The following is a 21842-nucleotide window of genomic DNA, read 5'->3' as shown; positions in this document are numbered from 1 at the left end:
TCTGTGCCAGACAGCAGCGGTAGGGGGTCTGTCTGTGGGAAAGCAAACTGATTGTGTAAACTGCCAAAGACGCACACATCCATTATTTATGCCTATGAGATACTGGGGGGATGTTTGGGATGCTTGCGCATACGCACACATGCATGTGCACACGAGGCAGCAAAGGTGCAAACAGAAATACACTTTTAATGTATGCAAGGAAGCTTTCTTGCAAATATGGAGCGTGCACACATACAGCGTCCTGCTGCTTTAGCCCTCTGCTGCTGCTGGCATATGCTGGGGTGTGTATGTGCACATTAGTTAGTGCAGCCGTGTGGCATCTTGATGTGATATTGTCTCAGAATTTGGATTTGCAAAAGTCTGAGGGTGCAAATGGGTGAAAATTGCTAAGTTTCATTCATGCTTTTAACTTTCAATCTACCTACCAGGTACATACCTTCCTTCCTACCTATCTACCTACCTATCTTCCTTCCTGCCTACTTATCTACCTAAATTATCTACTGAGCTTCCTTCCATCTTTCTTCCTTCCCTACCTCCCTCCTACCTACCTACTTAACAACTTTTTACCTACCTACCTACATTTTGCCCTACCTAGCTTCCCTCCTACCTACCTAATACCTACCTATCTTCCTTCTTTCTTCCTTCTGTCCCTCCGCCCTACCCACCTTCCTAACTACCTCCCTACCTTCCTACCTACCTATCTGTAGACTGTCGGTCTGTGTCTCACTCTTCGTTTCCTCTCTTCCAGGTGTTCTGGTGCAGCTTTTTGCCGTCACCACCCTCGTGGAGGCTGCAGGCATGGCGGCTTGACGCCTCCATAGCCCCGCCCCTCCGACAGAGGAAGGCTGCACATTATTGTGTCATGCCCCCCCCCCCCCACCCCCCTGGGGGCATCGGCCTGCCCCCACCCGGTTCCACCACCCATCACCTGGCCAGACCAGGTGAGTTGACAAAAGCAAATGAGAAAAACAGTCAAAATAGGAAGGAAGAAACTGTTCTCTGTTCCACCTCAGCTGCTGCTCTTTTTTACTCCCATCTATTGTACTCCTAACTTCACATGAAAAGAGGAACGCTGTCTGTTTTGACAGCTGCTAATGTTAGCATGCCCGCGCGCGCACACACACACACACACACACACACACACACACATGCACACACAAAGGGTTAGGGCATTGTGCTTGCTGTGGCCATGTGCCAAATCCTCCAGTGAAATGCCACGTTACTGTATGTATTAATACAGCCAGCAGTCTGTGGAAACAAAACAATGTGGGGGGAGAATGATGGGGGAGAGACCTGCAGGTTATTTGTATGCCTTTCTGTTCTTTTTCTATCCATTTCACCTTGTTTCCTTTCCTTTCTCTACCTCTCACATGCTCCTCTTCTCCTTCATGTTTCTCTTACCTCCCCTTTTTGCCCGTCTCTTCTTCCCTTATCCTCTTATTTTCCCCCTCTCTCTCCCCACAATCTCTCTCACTTTCCCCGTCTTATACCATGGGTACACGCAGTCAAAACAAAAATCCGTCAGAAGTCGGGTGGCATAGCAACAGATACGACAGCTCTGTGCATTTGTGTGTGTGTGTGTGTGTGTGTGTGTGGTGGATTAGACAGTAAAGTGGATGGATCCTGCTCTTTGAGAGATTCCCGACAGTTCCTCAGCTAATAGGCAAACATGAAAGCTCTTTTTCTGCATTCTCTCGCTCTTGTTACACATCTAATGTGTGACACAAGTGTGCACACATGCAGCGATCTCTGCAGGAAAATAAATGGCTTTACAAAAGAAAAGAAAAAAGAAACCATGAACGCAGGGATCTTTGTCTTCCTGTTGGAGAGGTATTACTGTTCCAGAGGGGTCTGGCAAAAAACGCCCCCACAAACTGCTGTGTAACACCGAAGACACTAAATAACAGGGCAACACTATCTGTCAGACCCTCCGCACACCCACACAGCACCTCCGAGTCGATAGATATACCTCCCTCTGGGCCCTCCATCTCTATCCCACCACTTCCTTTCTCCCCACCTGTCCTCTACCTTTTCTCCATCCCTCCATCCATTTCTGCATTAAATTCAGTTCAACTTAACTGCATTAGCCTTCTCAGTTTCCCTTCTCTTAGTGCTTTTCATTAAGCTTTATCAACATAAATATTGCATTAACAGTATTGCTAAAGCCTTTTAGGAACAGGAATCAAAAATGTTCTCCTTTAGTCATCAAAAAATGTTCCGTCTCTTCCATGCAATTACGTTCTTGGCATGAATGTAGCACGATACTGCCAGAACAGTCATTCAGTTAAATTCAATATTCTTTTTTGACACAAAATGTGCATGATCAATACTGCCAAGCATTTTTTATTTTAACAGGTGTTTTCTCTGCCTCTCTTCTTTGCTTTTCCACTGTCTCTCTCTGTATTTTTTCTCACAAAGCTTGGAAGCTCTCTGATCTCTGATATTACTCTTCAAGGTCCTCACAAGCAGCCACACACACAAACACACACTGAATCACTGGAAGATGCGCACAATAAGAACAGAAAGGGGTGGCATCCCCTCAAATCAGAGCCAAAGAATATGTCAGATCAGTACAGTACAGTACAGTACAAAAAACCGCAGAGTTCAAATCATCAAGGATGTGCTTTTATTCTAATGCTGAGAAGTTCATTTAGAAATGGGATTCGAGAGACAGAGAGGACACAAAAGATGCAGCTTTTTGGTAATATTGTGCAATTTTTTGATGTGTTACAGAAATCAAAGGTGTTCTTTCATCAGCAGGGCTAAAGCTGAGTGACATAAAAACAGAGCAACAAGAATAATAGAAGAAGAAGTGTTAGTATCCTTCAGTGTCAGCCAGCGTTGGCCATATTTTCAACTAATGGCTCTAAAAGTATGATGAAATGCTGCAACCTACATGAGACAGAAAGTGATATTACATTTCTGACGGGTTGTGGAGGATGCTTTATGGGTGTTTTCGAGGGTTGTGGCTCAGGGTAAATTGTTTTTTGTGCTAAATAATTTAATAAATGCATTTTCATTGCAGTTGTTTGCATAATTTCTTTCTTCTTAACTTTAACTTACAATTAATTTTCAGCAACTTGCATGACAGTGATTCTTTGCCACTAATGATAACAACTTCTGGTCTGGTAGGTTGTGAAAATACAAAGTGCTACTTAAAAAATCAGACACTGCAAAGAGAAAAAGACTACAGGCTTAAAAGAGCTTAAAAGTGACATTAACACCTCAGAAAAAAAACAATAAGAGCATTAATGAAAGTGCAAATAGAGGGCGAGAATATGTGAGTGACAGAAAGAATGAGACAGAGGAAGCGAGAAAAAAAGATGGAAAACAGTGGGGAGTGGAGAGGCGGAGGAGGAGAGATGCGAGATCAAAGAGGCGAAGTGAAAGAGAGGGAAAGAAAGGATGAAGGAGGAGAGGCGAGAGAGGAGAACAGAGAGGTCTATGAGCGACACAGAGACCATATGGTGCCTCCGGGCCTCCACGATCCCAGCAGACTGTCTCATCTGACACAACACACACACATTTGCACACAAGCCACTATGAATTCATTCCTATTCACACATAAACACACACTTATCTGATAATACAGTGTGCGAATGTGTTTATGAAACCTTGTTGGAGTCCCAAACAAAGCTGGCAGATTAACTGACCACATAATCTAAAGAGTGACAGAGAAAGTGACAGACAGAGAGGGAGGGAGGGAGGATTTGGCTTTGAACGGAGACCTAAACACTGACTGAGGTCAAAACTTTTGGTTTGGCATGGAGCCATAATACAGCCACTTCGGTTGTAGCATTATGCTTAGAGTAGACCTGTATTACAGCGCACTGCAGTGACTAAGGGAGTAGCATAAGGTTTGGAGTAAAGCCACAGAGCTACAAAGTCAAAAAGTTCTTGTCTGTCTGCAGCAGCTATCTGCCTGGTAAATTTATCAGATATACATTCTCTGTCTATGAATTTTAATTTGAACTCTTAAAAGCCGTATTTTAATTGTGAGAAAGTACCAACAAACCAAACTCATTGCTGGGGGGGGCTAGTGGCTGGTGGCACTTTTCAAGCCTGCTGGGATGTTGGGTCTGGCATGAAGCCACAGCAGTGTGACAAAGTGTGTTAATGTGTGTGTGTGTTAGTGTAGCATTAGGTCTGGAGTGGAGCCTGATCCCTTAGTGTTACATGAGACTCGGGGTTAAATAGAAACTGGAGTGGCAGGTTGTTGGCAACCTATCCAAAGCATCTGGCAAATTCAAGTATGTAATCAATAGCCATTTTAATGTAATTGAAAGTTAATTTGAGAGGTAAGGATCACAGGTACTTACATTAATTTAAACAACAAGGGTTCACCAGTAAGTGACAATTTAAACATCTTAAATTTTAATCTTCAAACCATGTTGACATTGTACATCTCTGCAAACCACTAATATGTTACATTTTTACAATTCATATTTTTAATTTGTAAGTTTCATATGTAGTGGATATGTTGAAACTTTGTTTTCATTTGTCAGAAAAATATGGCTGGAAATATCCTGACATGTTAAAACAACCAAACTTTGTTGAAAAAGCACAGTTGAAAAAAAACATGGCTGGAAATTTCCTGTGGTGCCGTTAAAAACGTCTGCTTTTGTTGTTTGATGGATTCCAACTGTGGTCTGATGAGAATCTGATCTCATGTAATCTAAACTACGCCATCTCAGAAATGTTGATAAGATACGTATAATACATACAAATGTAACATCCATGGTCTGCAGAAACATACAATGCCAACATTTTTTACCGGCTGACCGGGCAGTAATTTTTCACCACGAAAAAATATTTCTGTCCTCTCCCCTGCAGTAGTTTTAAGCATTAATCTTTCTACGAACAGAAAATATAACCTTCTATCAGAGCACTGTGGCCTTGACCCCTGACCTCCTTATAGCAGCAGTGGTTATGTCTTATGTTGTTATGTGATGTAGGATTTAACATATAGTTTGTTGTGGTGATTTTGCGCCAGCTTGGCTATGAGCGTCATGTAGGTTTTAGAAGATTGCTATGCAGAGGTGACCTTGACACAGCTCCAGCTGGGCAGAACGCATGAAGAAACATACGTGCACACATGTCTGCAAGCAGGTTTATTTCCCCCTCTCTTTTGACCACAGTTTAGTTTGGTGCAGGTACAACAGAATTGTGCCAGATGAAACACACAAATACAAGGTACTGGCCCACTTTCAAAGGACATTGGCAGGGATAAATCTGGATAATCCTCTGCACCACAAACAGCACCACTCCAGTTTAGCACTTGCCCAGCAATACTGATATAGCATTACACTCAAAGCCAGTCCAGTATGGATCCAGCATGAGGCTGATAAGCTAGCAAGGCCCAAAGTTGAACAAAAATTGCACTTTACTCAAAGAGTAATCATAGAAAATGGCTGATAATGGTCCTGGATAACATAGCCATCAGAGATGTGCTCGATTTGTCTTTGTGAACACTCCACGAGCCTCTGAAAAGGGCATCCAATTAGCAAGATAAGAGATCTCAAGCACTGTACAACCAGGTCTAATATTAGGATTAGAGCTACTACTTCACCTCTATCATTCAAAATGTTTACAGCGCAATAATAAACTAAAAGTGCAGGAAACAATAAAACGACAACATGACAACTGTCACATTTGTGTGCATGTGTGCACTTTGGATCAATATCATCCGTCTATCCATCGATTCCGAGGAATGAGTGGGCATACATTATGACTTGTCACACATCTTAAGCAGAGTCTTTTCTATTCTTGTCAAACTAATGCGGATGTGACATCAGAGAGCCTTGAATTTCTCTCCAAATTCTGAATGTATTCAGCCTTGGACTGAGGCCCAGTTGAGTGGTCAGTAGAAAGCAATGCTACATCCATCAAAGAGATGGTGCAACGGCCGCAGACTTGCTGAAACTGGCCTCAAATTTTGCTCTACTGATAATTTGTTTTCCATCACCTCTTTCCCCTTTGTTCTTTTCCTTTTATCTCTCCCTCTCCTCATCTTACCTGTCACTCCCACTAATTAATAGCCACTACCTCAGAAACAATGTCACTGCATGTCATACTCTCCTATGGGTCGTGCTTTTGAGCAAGTGTGCGTGAGTGTCACAACAAATTGATACAGATAGCATGAATTAGAGAGGCAGATCAGCCTACATTTTACCCACTTACCCCTCCAAGTCAAAATTATGATTCTGTCTTGCTAATACAGAATTCATCATAGGAGAAATGGGCAGGGGAGACAGAAAGAGAGAGTAGGTGGGAGAGAAATGGAGGATGGGAGACAGGCAAGAGCAAACAGAGAGAAGAGAAAGACAGAAATATTGGATGTAGTCCCATAGGGGCTGGGAAATAAAATATAAAAAACCAAGATTTTGGAGAAAGACTCCCACAGTCTCTCCTCTCTTCTTCTCTCCTCATTACACTGTCAGCAGGAGTACAGCCTAAACCCCTACACCCTGCTTATCCTCAACTGCTGTATGTGTGTGTGTGTTACTTCCTGTGTGTGAGTAAGCGCTTAAGTGCCAGAGAGTCAGGCAGAAAGGTTGTGTGTGTGAGAAAAGAGAGATAATGTGGGTTAAATGATTGGATTTGATGTGAACCACAAACTTCCCTCCCTATGCCTTCTCTTCCTTTTTTTATCACTGTCTATAGCACTTGGTTGCCACGGTAACACAGCATTACCTTGTCAATGTTGAAATAATGCGGTTGTACTGCAGGGACCTTGATATGAGTGTTGTGTATTCTTTGATACCTCTTATACTGCGCCTTACACAGAAAAGCCATGCGTATAGTGAGACGGCAGACTGTGTAAAAGGATTCAAACACACACAAACATTCAAAGCAAGCACACTGTGTACACGCTGAGTGCACACGCTGGCTGGCTATTTTCCATCTGCTAAGTAAATGAGGTCTCGGGTTACGGTGGAGATCAGACATGTAACAGCCCCTGACAAATTACACAGACACTGCTGCAGCAGAAGGACAGCAGTGTGTTGAGATATTGCAGATGGGAGATTATGCATCAGATATGACAAGTTATAATTTTAAGATACTCATAGCTGTCTGTAACCCACACAGGGGAAGGCATTATCACTGTCCATCATGTCTATTATCATCGCTTACGCAATACCAAGTTTGTTGTAATCACTTCAAACCAAACTGCATCTGAGATTTAACTGTATTATGCATACAACATAATACACACACACACACACACACACACACACACACACACATAAACTGTCTTGTTTTCTTGTATTCACAACATTTTGAATTATACTGCCCCTGAAATAAGCTAAATGTTACAACAGAAGTATCTTGGCTTCAAATAAAGATTTTTATCAGTACCAACCAATCTGACAATTATTAGGGATGGGCATGGGTGCTCTAGCGCTAGAGTACTCGATGTGGTTTTTTTTTGCTTTGTAAAAGAAAACATATTTATAATAAATGTAAACTGAACCTGCTCTTTATTAAAGTTTACATTTTTTTCAATGGGACGCAGTGATGTAGCTGCTATCTATGAATATCTGCATGGGTCCAAGTAGCAAGAATTACGGATCTGTGCAGCCAGAGATAACTTTCAGACATCACTTGATCTAACATTTGAAGCTGAGGGCCTACCAAGCATAAAAGTGATGTTTGGATATATTTGGACAAAATAAACTTAACTGCGTATCATAGATAATCTCTGAAAACCATTCAGTGCAGAAAGGTAGGCTGACCCTAACCTGCATTTTTGCCTGGGCATTTATTTAAGACCTTGTTATTACGTTCAATTTTTATTTTTTGTGAGTTCTCAAGTACTCAGTAACAATTTAATACCAGTACTCAAATATGAACATTACTTAAAATGCCCATCCCTAACAAATATTTTCTAAATGAATTGCTATGTCTACAAAAACTCAGAAAATAGTAAAACAAAATGCTATTCCCAATTTTCTTAAGCCCAAGGTGATATATTCGAATTGTTTGTTATCCATACATTTGAAAAGCTGGAATCAGCAAAAGTTTGTTTGATTATTAGATTAATCATTTGAACCCGACTGATGACTGAATGTTTTTTTTTTTGCTTAACAACAATTTTGCACTATGGACATTCAGGGTTCAAGTAAAGTCAAATTAATTCATAGAGCGCCAAATTATAACAAAGTATTTCTAAGGACACTTTTCATATCAAGCAGGCAAGCTCAGGGCTGTTATCTACATGTAAGTGAAGGCACACCGTTGTGTTTTATCAGGTAATGCGTCCCGTGTTTGGAGTCACAGGAGTCAAAGCTTAACTTTGGGTGCTGCACAGAGGACTGTGTGAAACATAAGAGAGTTAAGAATTACAGGCAAGTCAGTCTGTTGCCTAGAGGACAGCTGGTCGCTCTAGTAATAAGATAGCAGCGAGTCTGTCGCTAACATGGAAAACAGCTTGGCCCCTGGTAACATGCGACTGGGCACATTACCGGAGGTGCCTTTGGTGATGACATCATAGCTGGGTCCAGTGTCACCCAGGGGCCCCTGAATATAAGCTTACAGACAGCTGAGGCCCCGGAGTTGTTAAGCAGTGTTGCCTTGGAGACGCTGTGAAACACCACTACATTTACAGGAGTCATATGACGCTTCATGAAGGTGGCAAACAGTAAAAATAACACATTGACAGTGTCTGTAGATTTGTGTCTGCATCAGCATAACACCCAAATCCTCCAGCTTTGCTCAGATGGAGAAACTAAATAAAAAGCACTGCAGGAAAACCAAGTGACTGCACACAGCATCACACACACAAATGAGCATGCAAACACTGACTACAACTTGAGGTGTTTGCACGCTTTCACAACTTTAAACACACTTATGCACAGACTGTAGATGGGTATGCCAGTCAGCATGCTATCTAAGAGAAAGCTGGGCTGTTAGCATTGAAAGATCATTCAACCTTTCAATAATGCAAAATTTTATATAATAGTTTTAATCTGCATTAACTTGATTAAAGCTGGGGTAGGCAGTTTTTTCTGGCATTGGGCAAAAAATCAATAATAACCTCTCAGCATATTGTAATTTAAGTAGTCTAAGAGACTTCTGCAACTCCTCTTAGATTTTTTTAAGGCTTTAAGGTGGGAGGATTTGGCCAATCACATCATTTCAGTAAGTGGTGTAAAAATACTACACTGTTTCAATTATCCTGTGCAAGCAAAAAGATATTTTTCCTTAAAATTATATAAAAATGATTACATAAAAGTAAACTATATGAGACAAAGAAAAGCAAATATTTAAATAATCTTAAATGATCAATATTCCTTTATCTTGGATTACTGTAAATATTTCACAACTATCTGTTATGACAGCTTGTTGGGGGGTGGTGGGAGTCTACTGGGCAATACTGCTCTAAAAGTTGCCTCAGAAGTCTTGCTTCAATCAAACAGGAACATCGTGTTGCATTTTAATGCTGTGTCTCAGTCTGTTTCTCATCCCTGAAAGCATCGCCAGCCTACATTCACCCAAAATGTCAGCACTTTTACGGTATGTGTTTGGGGATTCTTATAAAATATTCAGTCTGAAGTCTGTTTGGACTGAATTAAGCTACGCAGAACCACTTAAACTTATTTGGACTGAGCCTCCCTATCTTCCTCTGACTGTGGCTGCTGAATTTTTTCCTTCTGGTTTGGCTGTGTGGAGCGCTACAGCAGAGAGGATTTGGAGCAGCTAAAATAAGCCAAAACAACAACCACCTCCTCCACGAGAGCAGCTAAAACCACTCATAAATGTTGGAAGATAGGCTTCAGCACTGAGGGAAGGTGGGAGGGGGGTTGATGGGGAGTTATAATGTACAGTAAGAGAGGGAGAAAAAGAGGAGAGGGGTTCAGGTATGGACAGAGGAATGGAGGAGTGAGGGGAGAAACAGAATACCTTTGCAAAATAAAGCCCATATTGCAGGCTGACAGAGATAAAAGGTGCACAAAAATGACCGCAATTTGACGTGATATGAGGGAGAAGCAGTGAAAGACAGTTTCTCTCTCTCCCCAGCTCTCAGTCACTCTCTTTCAGTTGTATAACAGCGCTTCTACCTCTGAGCTACATTGTCCTCACAAATCTGCGGCACTACTATACCTTTTCAAACCTGCTCTGTGAAATTCACAACCACAGTGCTGCAAAATCCTTCCAGATACCTACTGAGCTGCTGCAGTGAAAGATTGGCCCTCTGAAGCATTTCCAGCACAAAGTAAGATGGCACGGGACGCTTCAGGATACCTGAAAATCTCTCCTTTCATCCATTTATGATGTGGCGTTAATTTTCCCAGAGATTAGGATTATACTGCTGGATGGAGCAGAGAGGATAATGGGTACAGGAGCAGGAGAAAGGTCACATACTGATCTCTCTTACAAGGCCACAGTTTTTACTTTTTAGTTCATAATACAAAATGGGGCAGTGTCCTGGATGAGAGAGGTCATGTTCTGTCTGGCAGGTAAAAGCTGTGTGGGAAGAGATGCTATTTCTGGACCATTGTAAGAGTGCATTCACAGACCCATACAATGTAGTTACAAGAGATTTCCAAAAAGTGTTATGTGATAAAATCTAAAGCTAGAAAAAAAAAAACTAGGGAAAATTATAACATATTTAAAATTATGTTACAGAATTACAACAACTTAAAGCACCTTTTCCAGGTCATTTCCTTGTTTGTTTTGTTTATTTTGTTTTTCTTTCTTTCTATATATACTGTATACCGGAAACCTTTCAATCATCCATTTTTAAGTCTCATCAGTCATTAGTGGGGGTGATCTGTTAGACTGTTTTATGGCTGGGAACAGTCAGGCTACCAACAGCTTAGCTGTCTCTCCTTGCTTCCACTCTTAATGATAAACTAAGCTAACTGCTGGGTAGCTGAATTATACCCAAAATGTATTTTCCAAAACGTCAAACTGCCCCTTTAACAATATTTTGATGAGCTTAAAGGGGTGATAAATTATTCTGCAACTAGATATTTAGCTCAAATCACTCAGCCCCCCTTTCAGTTCTGAGTGCATTACTCATCATTTATCATTAATTAAGCTCACTGTCTGTCCAGTAGCAAAACTGTAATTTCCAACAGTCTGGAAAGTCTATTTATGACCAGTTTAAAGGGAATTAAACATGATTTTAATGGGATGTATAAAGCATCCTCTCAACTCTCTTTCTTAAAAGCTTCATATTTTATCAGTGGTGAGATACAAAGGCCCTGAGGAAAGTCAAGTTACTTTAGAAGAAAGAGATGAGTTTCATAACGCAATCACTCCCATCTTCATATATTTATGACATGTTTTTTTTTTAACATATCACAATGTAGAGTGGCCAGTAAAGGGCTATTTCACAGAGTTTCATCACACTCAGAGCCAGACGGCCAATATGGTGAAAGGCGACGATGTCTCGAGTGAGAGGAAGGAAAGAGAAAATGAGAAAGAAAGCAAATTTAGGTGAAAACAGATGGACTAACAAAGAGAAAATACAACAACAGTGAGCGGGTGAGATATAGTGTGACAAAAGGCAATGGCACACTGAGAAATAGATGCTAATAATATGCAGATGATGCAAGTGATGAAATCTGCTGGTGAGGCAAAGAGTGTTGTCAGGGAAAAAAAGTGCTGTGTCTGTGTCTGGAGTTAAGACAGAGTAGTTTTCTTAATATCACGCTTTGTTGGTGCTTAACACACACGCACGCACCAGCATATGCCCACACACACACACACGCAGGGAGATAAAGCATAAGTCGTGCTGATAAGCCATTGGACGGAAACAAAGTCAGCCACTGTAACGAGACACTGAGGGAATACAGAGCAGTGCCGAGGGGCTTGAAGTGAAAGAGAATGAGAAAGATAAAGAGACTCAAGTGGGAGAGAGAGAATTAAAGAGTGGAGAGAGAGACAGACAGATGCAAAGACAGACAGAGAGAAACAAATGAGTATGAAAAGGAATGAACTAATAGATGCAAATAAAGACACAAGAGGGGCGAAAAATGACAGATGCAAAGACTTGAGACAGAATGAAAGAGGGAGAGAGAAATAAACAGAGATGAGAAATGATATACGACTGTCTGCAGGAAAACAATGAGTCCAAAAATGAAATAAAACAGAAGGGGTTTTCCTCACGAGTCTCTCTTCAACTGTTTTGAGATGCACACAAAAATAAACTCAAAAAGACGAATAAAGACAAAGCAAGACTCTCATAAACATTTGACTGTTATCAGGTTTAGAGGGCTATTATCAGGCCATAAAATTAACCTCTCTGATAGAAAAGGCTTTCCCAAAGAGCTTTTCAAAATTTCCCCCAGGAGACCTCGGTTCAAGTCCCATGTGAAACCAATATTCATGAGGAAAAAGTAACGCGTGCACACAGTGTCACAAAAGTGTTGCATTAATCTAACGAAAGTGAAAGTGAAACCTGATGCACTGGTATTGGCCACTTAGTGGGCTGACCCATAACTACACGGCTTACAACCACAGATAAAAAACATTTAATGGTCTGATAACATCCCTATCCGGCCATGAACACAAAACCAAACACACAAGTAGAGCTTTTCTTTTTGGAAAGAGATTTTTGTGAATAAACTGCTGCCATGGGATAACTAGCCGAAGTAGGCCACACACACACACACACACACACACACACACACACACACACACAAAAACACAAACAATTAATACCACAAACCATCTTGCAATGGGAACACTCCAGCCAAGATACAACAATGCACCACTTAAAACAAATGTCCGCAAGAGGCGCTTTGGTTCTGTGGTTATCCTTCAGGCAAAATATAAATTAAGCAGGATTTTTTGTGTTTATAGTTGAAATCGTCTGGATGTGTAGGCAGAGACCAAATTGTCCCTTTTTTATGAGAAAAATAGGCAGACTTCCACCCCTCCTCCCCTCTAATTTATTTCTCTCTTTTTTCAACAAATGTAAAATATGTGAAAGACAGTTCTTCTAATAATCATCTCCTCTTAAAACCACTCCATCTTTCAGTTAATTCCTCTTCACGTGTCGGCTTACTTCTCTCCCTTTCTCTGCAGTTTCTCTGTACACATCATCCTGATTGGTTTCCACACTGAAGAGATTATTCACTGAAAAAAATAAATAATAAATCATGTTTGTTTTCTGTCTCTCCTCCTCAAGTCTTCCTCTGTGTCCTCTGCCTCCTGGCGACGCTGCTGCCGGCAGCCTCCTCCTGCCCTCCTCCCTGTCTCTGCGACTCAGACGGCCTGGTGGTGGACTGCGGGGGCCGGGGTCTCTCCTCCCTGCCTCCCCTTCACCTCCTGCCTCCGGGGAGCCGCTCCCTCCTGCTAGCCAACAACAAGCTCGCCTCGCTAGGAGCCTCTGCCTTCGCTAACCTCTCCTCACTGGAGGTCTGCAGCCCTTTATTTTTAAAAAAATGTTGTCAGTAGAGTTCTTATTCATCTTGCATTTGAAAATGTGTTGTTATGTTGTTATTTAGCATGGTGTGTGCAAAATTCTCTGCACTGACCTTGCATACCAAATATCCCTCAGGACAAAAAGTGATTCTGTATAGTGACTCTCATATTGAACACACTGCAGACAACCTCTGCTCTCAGTCTGAAAAGTTAAGTCAGTCTGAAAAGTTTACAAAAGTTGACATTTTCAAGAATTTGCAGGGGCTATTCACCATTAGCATATTGTTTCAAAGTGCAGCCAAGATGATATTTAAAACTTTAGAGCTAAAAATGATGGAAAGTTTAAGTCACAGGTGGTAACATTTATCAAAGCAACTTTTTGCTGATGCTGTCACTATATTCTGAATCAAGTAAAAAAGACAAATAGTCTGGAAAAATCATGTCCCTCCTCCTCTTCCTGCTGCCTCAAACAGCATTCGCTATAATGAACCACAGCACACAAAAACTCTGCTCATAGTCATGTCAATCATCACTCATGAACTGAGGTCAAATATCATAAGATATTTGGTTGAATTTAGATTGTGAAGTCAGGTGCCCAAAATTCAGTGTCAGGACAACATTTAATGCTAACCTTAATTTGACGTAGAATACTGAAGACAGATGACATTGACATTTTGTTGGCTTGTGTTGTTGAGTTACCAAAATCACAGTACTTTCTAAATGTCTCGTGCCAATGTCATCCAGACGTAGAATAACGCTGTAAGGTATGGCGAGCATCTGAAAAATGTTGTAATAATGTCACTATTCATTTAAAATATAATCAACCTGATTTTTATTCTAATCAACATCTTACATCTGTCAAACTTTGGTCTCCAAAGTGATGTCATATTGACATTTGATCCTTGCTGGGTAGCATAGCTAACCAAATATGAGAGATTCTGTTACTGCATTGTCTATTTCTCACCTAAAATGTTTTCAGAAACATAATTAAGTATATTGTTTAGCAGTAAAATGAGAAAGTCTGTGACACGGCTGCCATGTTGAAAACAGTCAAACGAAGCACCAAGCACCACCCGACGATCTTTGATTGGTTCTGAACTGCTGTTTTTGTTCACATGAAGCAATTAGCAATCGGAAGCACTACAAGGCAACAGAGTAGACAAAGGAACATTTTTTCAGATTCAGATTATCGGTGATATGGTGACAGTTTTAGCAAATATGAAAAAAGTTTTTTTTTATAAAAGTTACCAACTCCAGCTTTAATGCATTTGTCTGCCGTTTATTTCCAGTATTAAATACTATCACTGTTTTTTATTACGCACATCAAGGTCAGTTCACTGTCAATGCTTAATGTACTGTAAAACTGTAATTTATCTGTTAACCCGTGAGAATCTATTCTCAACTACTTTCTTCAAGAAAATATGCAACATGTCACTGTATATGAACCTTTTAAAGAAAAAAGTCAACTCTCTAATTAGCTGAACTGGAAGACAATTTACTTCCACACTTCTGAGCATCTATCTGCTGTAAAAACAGAATTTGTTTTCCATTCTTGTTTCACCGGAGATTTCTACACTTATCCTACCATTACACTTGATACTGTGAAAAGGAGTGCCATCTTAAGCTGTAAAATGTGTGTTTAAGTTTTGTAGCAGTTAATCTATTTTTAACGTCCCTCCTGGCTTAATGCATTAAGTCTCTCAGAATGGATTTCACTTTTTAATTTTGAGTCATTTTCAATAAGAACATCAGCTACGTGTCTAAAATGCAAATGTGTATGTGATTGAAAATGAAATGTTTTTGTACATTTTAGGAGCTGGACCTCTCGAATAACTATCTGGATAATTTACCAGCTGGATTATTCAGGGACATGTCCAACCTGACAAGACTGACTCTGCACAACAATTCATTAACAGTAATGGACAGAGAACTCTTCCAGGTAGGCACCGCAGATTATACGACCCCTTACTTTTAAGATATAGCTCACTGACAAGACAGCATAAACACCTTATTCATGCTGAGAATCATATCTGAGATTCTGCTAAATGTATGAACCACGCGAGATATACCATCAGATTAGTCAATCCTTCCAAATACTGAGTGTGAATGAATAAAGAAGCTACTGATACACTGTTTGAACTCCTGGGCGAGGCTCTACTGGCTCTGTTTAGGAGTAGAGCCAACCTAAGCAGTTATACACGACTGGGATCCCATCCAGGTGGTAAATTAGTAATAAACCGTTTGCTCAACACTTTCATCCACTTTTATCTGAACCAAAGCAGTCTGCATGATAAGCTTGTGTCATGACTTCACTTTGGGACCCTGAATTAAATAAGATTAGCCCACTGAGTGATGCTAGCTATGCCCCTTGGCAACAGTAAAAGAAGTCAATAACGCTAATATGAGTTTGGGGATAAAACTTTACTGTACAATGCTGTACTGTATAAGCAAAGATGGCTAAACAGAAAGCTTGTTTTGATGTTTCTACAGGGTTTGGGGGGTCTTCAGAGTTTGGATCTGTCCCTGAATGGTCTGTCCTCTGTTCCTCTGGGACTACTGGATGAGCTGCAGAGCCTCAGGTAGACACCTTTAACCTTTTGCTGGTTTTGAGGGAAATAAGCTTGGAATAATTCATTTCAACAACTGAAATTTCTAAAATTACATCAGGATATGATCATGTCATCAATATATAATTGCAACAGCATTGCCAGATGGGAAATGTTAAAGAATCGTATCAGACTTCAAATTATCATATTTTAAAAAATGAAAAAAAAAAAAAAGTTAAAACCCAGAGAAAAAATAGGCAAAACCATGTAAATACCATTTACAGGTGCGCTGTTAAGTCCCACTTACATTTGCGGTCACCAATATGATGCACAGCTGAAAATACTGCCTCTCAGTTGTATGCCTCCACAAACTAGTCAAGTTGCAATTGAAGATATGGCCAAAAACATGTTTCGTGAGGTCATATTGACTTCTGAATACCAAATTCTAACCAGTTCATTACTGAGTCCAAGAAGATGTTTTTGCCAAATTTGAGGAAAGGCCTTCTTGAAATATCGCATTCACAAGAATGAGACACATGCACGGTCAAAGTAACCTTGACCTTTGACTTTCAACCACCAAAATATAATACCCTTATTGTGGAGTCCGAATGCACATTTGTGCCAACTGTAAAGAAATTCCCTCAAGGCATTCCTGAGAAATCACATTCACAAGAATGAGATGGACAACGCAAAAACATAATGTCTCCGACCATGGTTGTTGGAAGCATTATAAAAAAACACTTCTAATTTACTGATGTGAAATATTTCATCAAACAAGGGGAAAAAAAACATTTATGTTAAAAGCTGATTAGACAGTGTGATGTTGGGATGTTGCTCTGGACATCTAGGCTACTGTCCAATTTGTTGCGTCTTTCCTCTGTGCAGTGGGTGTGTTTTTAAAATTTACCACAGCACTGGAAGGCAGCATCTGACATACCTTGACATACAGGTTTCCCTGCACTTAAAATCACAAAATGATCAGTCCATTGTGGGATTTTTGACATTATGATTGTACAACAGAGAGCAAAATTATTGTACAAATATGATAATTATTGTACACTGGCAAGGCTAAATGAACTTCAACATACGATAATATTGAATTTAGTGGACAGTAGTCGCAGCACACTACATGTGATGGTTTTCTGCATTTTTAACTCTGTGCCACATGAGTCAATTTGTCCCTTTAGTTGGAGTTAAGAGACTGAATGAAAGTTATTCTAATTATGTCATAGGTGGCTGTCTCTAGCGGGTAACAGGCTTCACGGTTTGGAGAGGGCAGCGTTTGAGCCGCTTGCCAACTTACAACACCTGGAACTGGGACACAACCCCTGGGAATGTGACTGCAACCTCCGTGATTTTAAACACTGGATGGAGTGGCTGCTGTACAGAGGTAGATGTTTGATTTATGCTACAGCTTTTAAAGAGTGCATTCGATTTCAGTTAGGGGACAGGACAAGAGGGCAAAAGAGTCATAAAGTAGCAGGAAGAATGCCTCTTCAGCTGAGAGGCAGCTAGGTATGTGTTTCCACTTGTGCATGCCTGTGCTTCTAGCAACATAATATAACCGCATCAGTGTGTGAATACACATTGCCATGCTCATTGTGTGCGTTATCCACGTGTCTCCGCAGGCTGTTTAATACATCAGATAACCACATCTGCTCTCCGCTCTCTTTTCATGTGTAAAAATCTACATTCACCGCAGCGCCTCAGGCCTCAGCTGCCCCGCTAATGAAGCATCTCTTCTCTTTTCTGCTCCATTCTCCTCTTTGCTTTATCCCTCTCTCTTCTGCTTTGCCGGGCCCTACTCCCCAGCTCAGTTCAGTACAAGTTAGACAAAGACTGACATGCGGCAGACATGATAATTTAATAATCATCAGAGCAGCAGGAAAAAAATTACAAGGAGACATTTCGTAGTTGAACATGAAAGCATGACAGTGGCTGTTAAAAGGGGAGATGATGCACGATATGTGTTATAGAAAGTAAGACAAAGCACCGAACAAGTGTGAAATGCTCGCTGACAGCAGCCTGTGTTGACTCCCATCTTCTGCGAACCACTTCCAAGCGCACGCGGTTGGGATATTTGGGGAGCGAGCTCTGTTTGCAGAGGGGATTCTTTTGTCACACGCAGAGATAAAAGCATCTGGGGGCTAAATACCACTTTACTCGTTCTGTCTCTCTATTATCTTCCGCATTTATCTCATTGTTTCTGTTGCCTTGCGCATCTGAGGGCGCGGATCAATGGCTTTCTAACACGCAACCTCGAGACGAATACTATGTGTGGAGACAAATGCAGCATGTGATGATAACGAAGTGGAGCCCCCCACCCTCCTGCCGCCTGTGGGAATTAGTGACTCAGATATTTCTCTCCTGCACACATGGCTCTGCTGAAGCCAGGCATGTCGTCTGATGAATTATAGAAGGGCTTAGTTGAGGCTATCTTCAACTTAGTGTAGAGGGCACAGCAAACTCAGTGTGTGTGTTAAGTGATGTATGACTCATCCTAGTGTTGGCACAACCACCCAACTCTCTATCTCTTCCTCTCTCTCAGTTAATTGGTAGTGCTTTAAAGGCATAAGGCATTTTATAAATGACCTCTCCCTGTCCTCCCGTCTCCGCACCTCTTTCTCTCTCCTTCAGGGGGGAAGGTGGACGCGGTGGAGTGCACACTACCGAAGGATCTGCGTGGGCGAGACATCCGTGGCGTCCCCGTGGAAATGTTTAACTACTGCCTCCAACTTGAGGATGAGAACGGCGGAGGAGGCGAGGGTTCCCGTTCCGGACAAGGAGGTGTTCCTCCCTGCAGCAGGAACGCTCTGAACCCCAGCGGGGCAACGCCAATTTCTGACAGCAGCAATGCTGGTGACGACTCTTCAAACACGGGAGGAGGTGGAGGAGGAGGTGGAGGAGGAGACCCCCCATCAGATTGCGTCCGAGCACGCTACCGACCCGTGAGCGTACGCCGCGCCATCGGCACGGTGGTGATCGCAGGTGTGGTGTGCGGCATTGTTTGCATCATGATGGTCGCGGCGGCGGCTTATGGCTGCATCTATGCCTCGCTGATGGCCAAATACCAGAGAGAGCTAAAGAAGAGGCAGCCGCTGATGGGAGACGGAGAGGGAGACGGGGAGGACAGGGAGGAGAAACAGATCTCCTCAGTGGCCTAGAGGAGCGACGGGACGGGGGAGGGTCAGCGTGTGAAAGGGTGAAGGTTGGAAGGGGTGAAAATTAAAAAGGGCTCAAAGAGGAGAGAGATGGAAGAGCTTGTTTTATGCACACAAGACAGTTCTCTCCCACTGACTCTCAAACTGACACCTTTCTCCCACTTTTTGTCTTCCTCTCTCCGTCCTCTTTCTATTTTTACCCTTCTCCCTCTCTCTAACACATACACATACACACACACCTTATCTGTTCCCTGACTTCCATTTGAAGCCATTCTCACTGCAGTATTTGTTACCAATCATCCCTCCAACTCGCCTACCAACCACCTACTGCTGCTCTTGGCTGCTGCTGAACTTACCATTATATTGGCTGAGAGGGGGAAAAAAAAAGATTTGGTACTCTCTCTAGCATGAAACATATCATTTAAACTGTTTCAAGACACTCATGGTCAGTCAGTGTTTGTAAAATTGGATCGATTATCAGGGATTTACAGTATGTATGGTATCGATTGGACCAATATTCACAATGACGAGAAGAGTTTGTGGTGTTACGTAGTGCCCAGCTCTTGTTTTGTTTGCATCTTTCTCCTCCAAAACTTCTCCAATGCCAGTGGTTCCTCTGAAAACCCACCCAGATCCCTTCACCCTCGTCTGGCCTAATGCTCCTCTGATGTTCCCTTGGACCTCTAAGACCCAAAGCAACAGCCAATGTTGGACATTTTAGAGGAAATGAGGGAAACTTTATGAATAAACACAAAGAGATGTCAATTATATAGCCAACGCCTCGACTACAGATAGGATAGAAAATCAAACAGAGTCTCCTGAGTCTGTTAGGGGCGTTTAAAATGAAACAGGAAACCCATTGGATCGGCAAATGGATGAGACCTTTCAAATAAATGAGGTCAGAGACAACTGTTAGATATTCTCCCCTATTTGGACCAGATCTGTTTCTCCCTGGATCTTCTCTGCACCTGTAACATCCTCCAGGTGTCAGAGACTAAAGGGGAACAAACTATTTAACCTGGAATTTGCTGTATTTGTCACTTTTGCTCTGAATAAGGCTCTTGCTTCCCTTATGCTTGTAAAATGACTCTGATCGATACAGACAGATCAAAAGCCTCTTATCATGACAAAAAAGCGGTCAAACAATTTTTCTGGTATTCCTTGGACTATGCTGATAAGTATTCACAGTTGTGTCAATGAAGTTATGGGGATTTAAAGGACAAAAGACAACAAATATTCATTTACAGACTGATTTCACCCCTCAGAGGTGAATGTTTGCTACTACGGCACGGAAGCACTATCTCAGAGAACCCTGTCTCCCAACAAGGACTACAAAACTTCATCTGAGGACTACAAACTTCAGACTCCTGCACTTTATTTCTCTAATCAAATCCCCTCTGACATCCCTCTCTCTCCTCCCTTCCCTCCCTTTCTTTCCTAAAAAGGACGATTTGCCCAGAGGGATTATAACGAATAAGGGATTCAACAAAAAAGACGCTGCTATTTTTCCCCCCTCCTCTCCCTCCTCATCCTTTTATCTCTCCATCCATCTTTCCATCTTGTGCTATTTATGGAAAGCATTTCACACTTCCTTAAAGACTTCCTTTCCTTTCATCCGTCTCACATATTGTTGTCCTTGTGTTTTTCCTCAAAGGTCAGCAATATGCAATGAAAGTTTTGTCACCTTAAAAATTCTGTCACCGCCAAAGAGTCCTTTAGTTATGAACTTTGTAATCATCACTTACTAGAGATGAATCTGTTTGATTAGCACTCTCTCATTCACAAAAAAATGTTTGTTTGATTTACATAGTGTTTTCATAAGTATTCATGTCATGAAATAATTATGTAAACTTTCACATTTTATGATTAACGAAGTAGGACACTTGTGATCTTAAAAATCTGGCTTTCATTGCATATTGCTCCCCTACAGTAAAACTATTGTACCCTCTCAATTTTTAATTGGCTGGAAATAAACTATATTAACAGTGTGTTATCTTATACCTGGGTATGATGCAGATAAATATTATTATATTAGTCTCTGATATGGTGTGTTGGCCCAGCGTTCCCCCCAAAATGTTTTTTTTTGATGTAACTGTTTATGGTTTTCTGAACTAATTCATGATGTGTGTGTGTTATGTTGTGTTAATGACTTCTATGTTTTGTTTTAGGTTTAAATATCTCTGTAATGTTTGTTTATTTGTCGTGTTAATTTATTTGTATTCAGTAGTTGGTGAAGTTTCTGAAAGAGAAGTAGAAAGAGTTTGGCCATTGAGAGTAAAAAAGGGCCCCGAGCTGCTGCCTCGTCTCTGATATTTATTAGAAAGACATTATTTAGCAGAGTCAAATAAGTGACGGGTTACCATTTTAGCTTGATATGACTTTTTATGTTAAGCTATAGGACCAACTTTATCTCTTACAAATAACTTTTTATTTTGCACCTTATTTGGAATTTATGGAGCAGAAAGAAACATACGCAGAGGAAAATTTTGCTGCCACAATAGTTGTTTCTTTGTCTTTGAGAAATAAATCAGTTTCTTAATTGGAGATTACTAAATTCTGACGTGTTTTTCCTGAACTCCCTTTAGGAGAAACAAGGAGCAAATGACTTAATCAGCAGCAATTCTTTTGGTGTGCTCATAGGCTCCTCAGAAATTTTTCAACTCTGAGAAGGGATACAGAGTTGAGAATAGTTGAAGTTTTCTTTTAGTTCTTACTGTTATCAAGAGCTGATTGTTTCAGACGTAATAAAGATCAGTGC

At 41.2% G+C, this 21842-nt stretch overlaps 2 protein-coding genes across 2 annotated transcripts in view; one reads left to right on the top strand and one right to left on the bottom strand.

Annotated features, from left to right (window-relative positions):
• The window catches only part of lrtm2a (leucine-rich repeats and transmembrane domains 2a), a 30133-nt gene extending 8758 nt beyond the window's left edge, over positions 1–21375 (top strand). The window contains exons 2-7 of the mRNA XM_042511120.1: positions 749–941; positions 13142–13371; positions 15191–15316; positions 15868–15956; positions 17156–17313; positions 18561–21375. Of these exons, the coding sequence (XP_042367054.1) occupies positions 863–941; positions 13142–13371; positions 15191–15316; positions 15868–15956; positions 17156–17313; positions 18561–19087 (1209 nt within the window). The 5' untranslated portion in view covers positions 749–862 and the 3' untranslated portion in view covers positions 19088–21375. The remainder of the gene's footprint in view (positions 1–748; positions 942–13141; positions 13372–15190; positions 15317–15867; positions 15957–17155; positions 17314–18560) is intronic.
• Positions 1–21842, bottom strand: part of cacna2d4a (calcium channel, voltage-dependent, alpha 2/delta subunit 4a) — a 113672-nt gene that overhangs the window by 52596 nt on the left and 39234 nt on the right. The window lies entirely within an intron of this gene.

Source organism: Plectropomus leopardus, chromosome 22 (assembly GCF_008729295.1).
Source record: "Plectropomus leopardus isolate mb chromosome 22, YSFRI_Pleo_2.0, whole genome shotgun sequence".
NCBI classification, from domain to species: domain Eukaryota; kingdom Metazoa; phylum Chordata; class Actinopteri; order Perciformes; family Serranidae; genus Plectropomus; species Plectropomus leopardus.
This window is presented reverse-complemented; position numbering and strand designations above follow the sequence as displayed.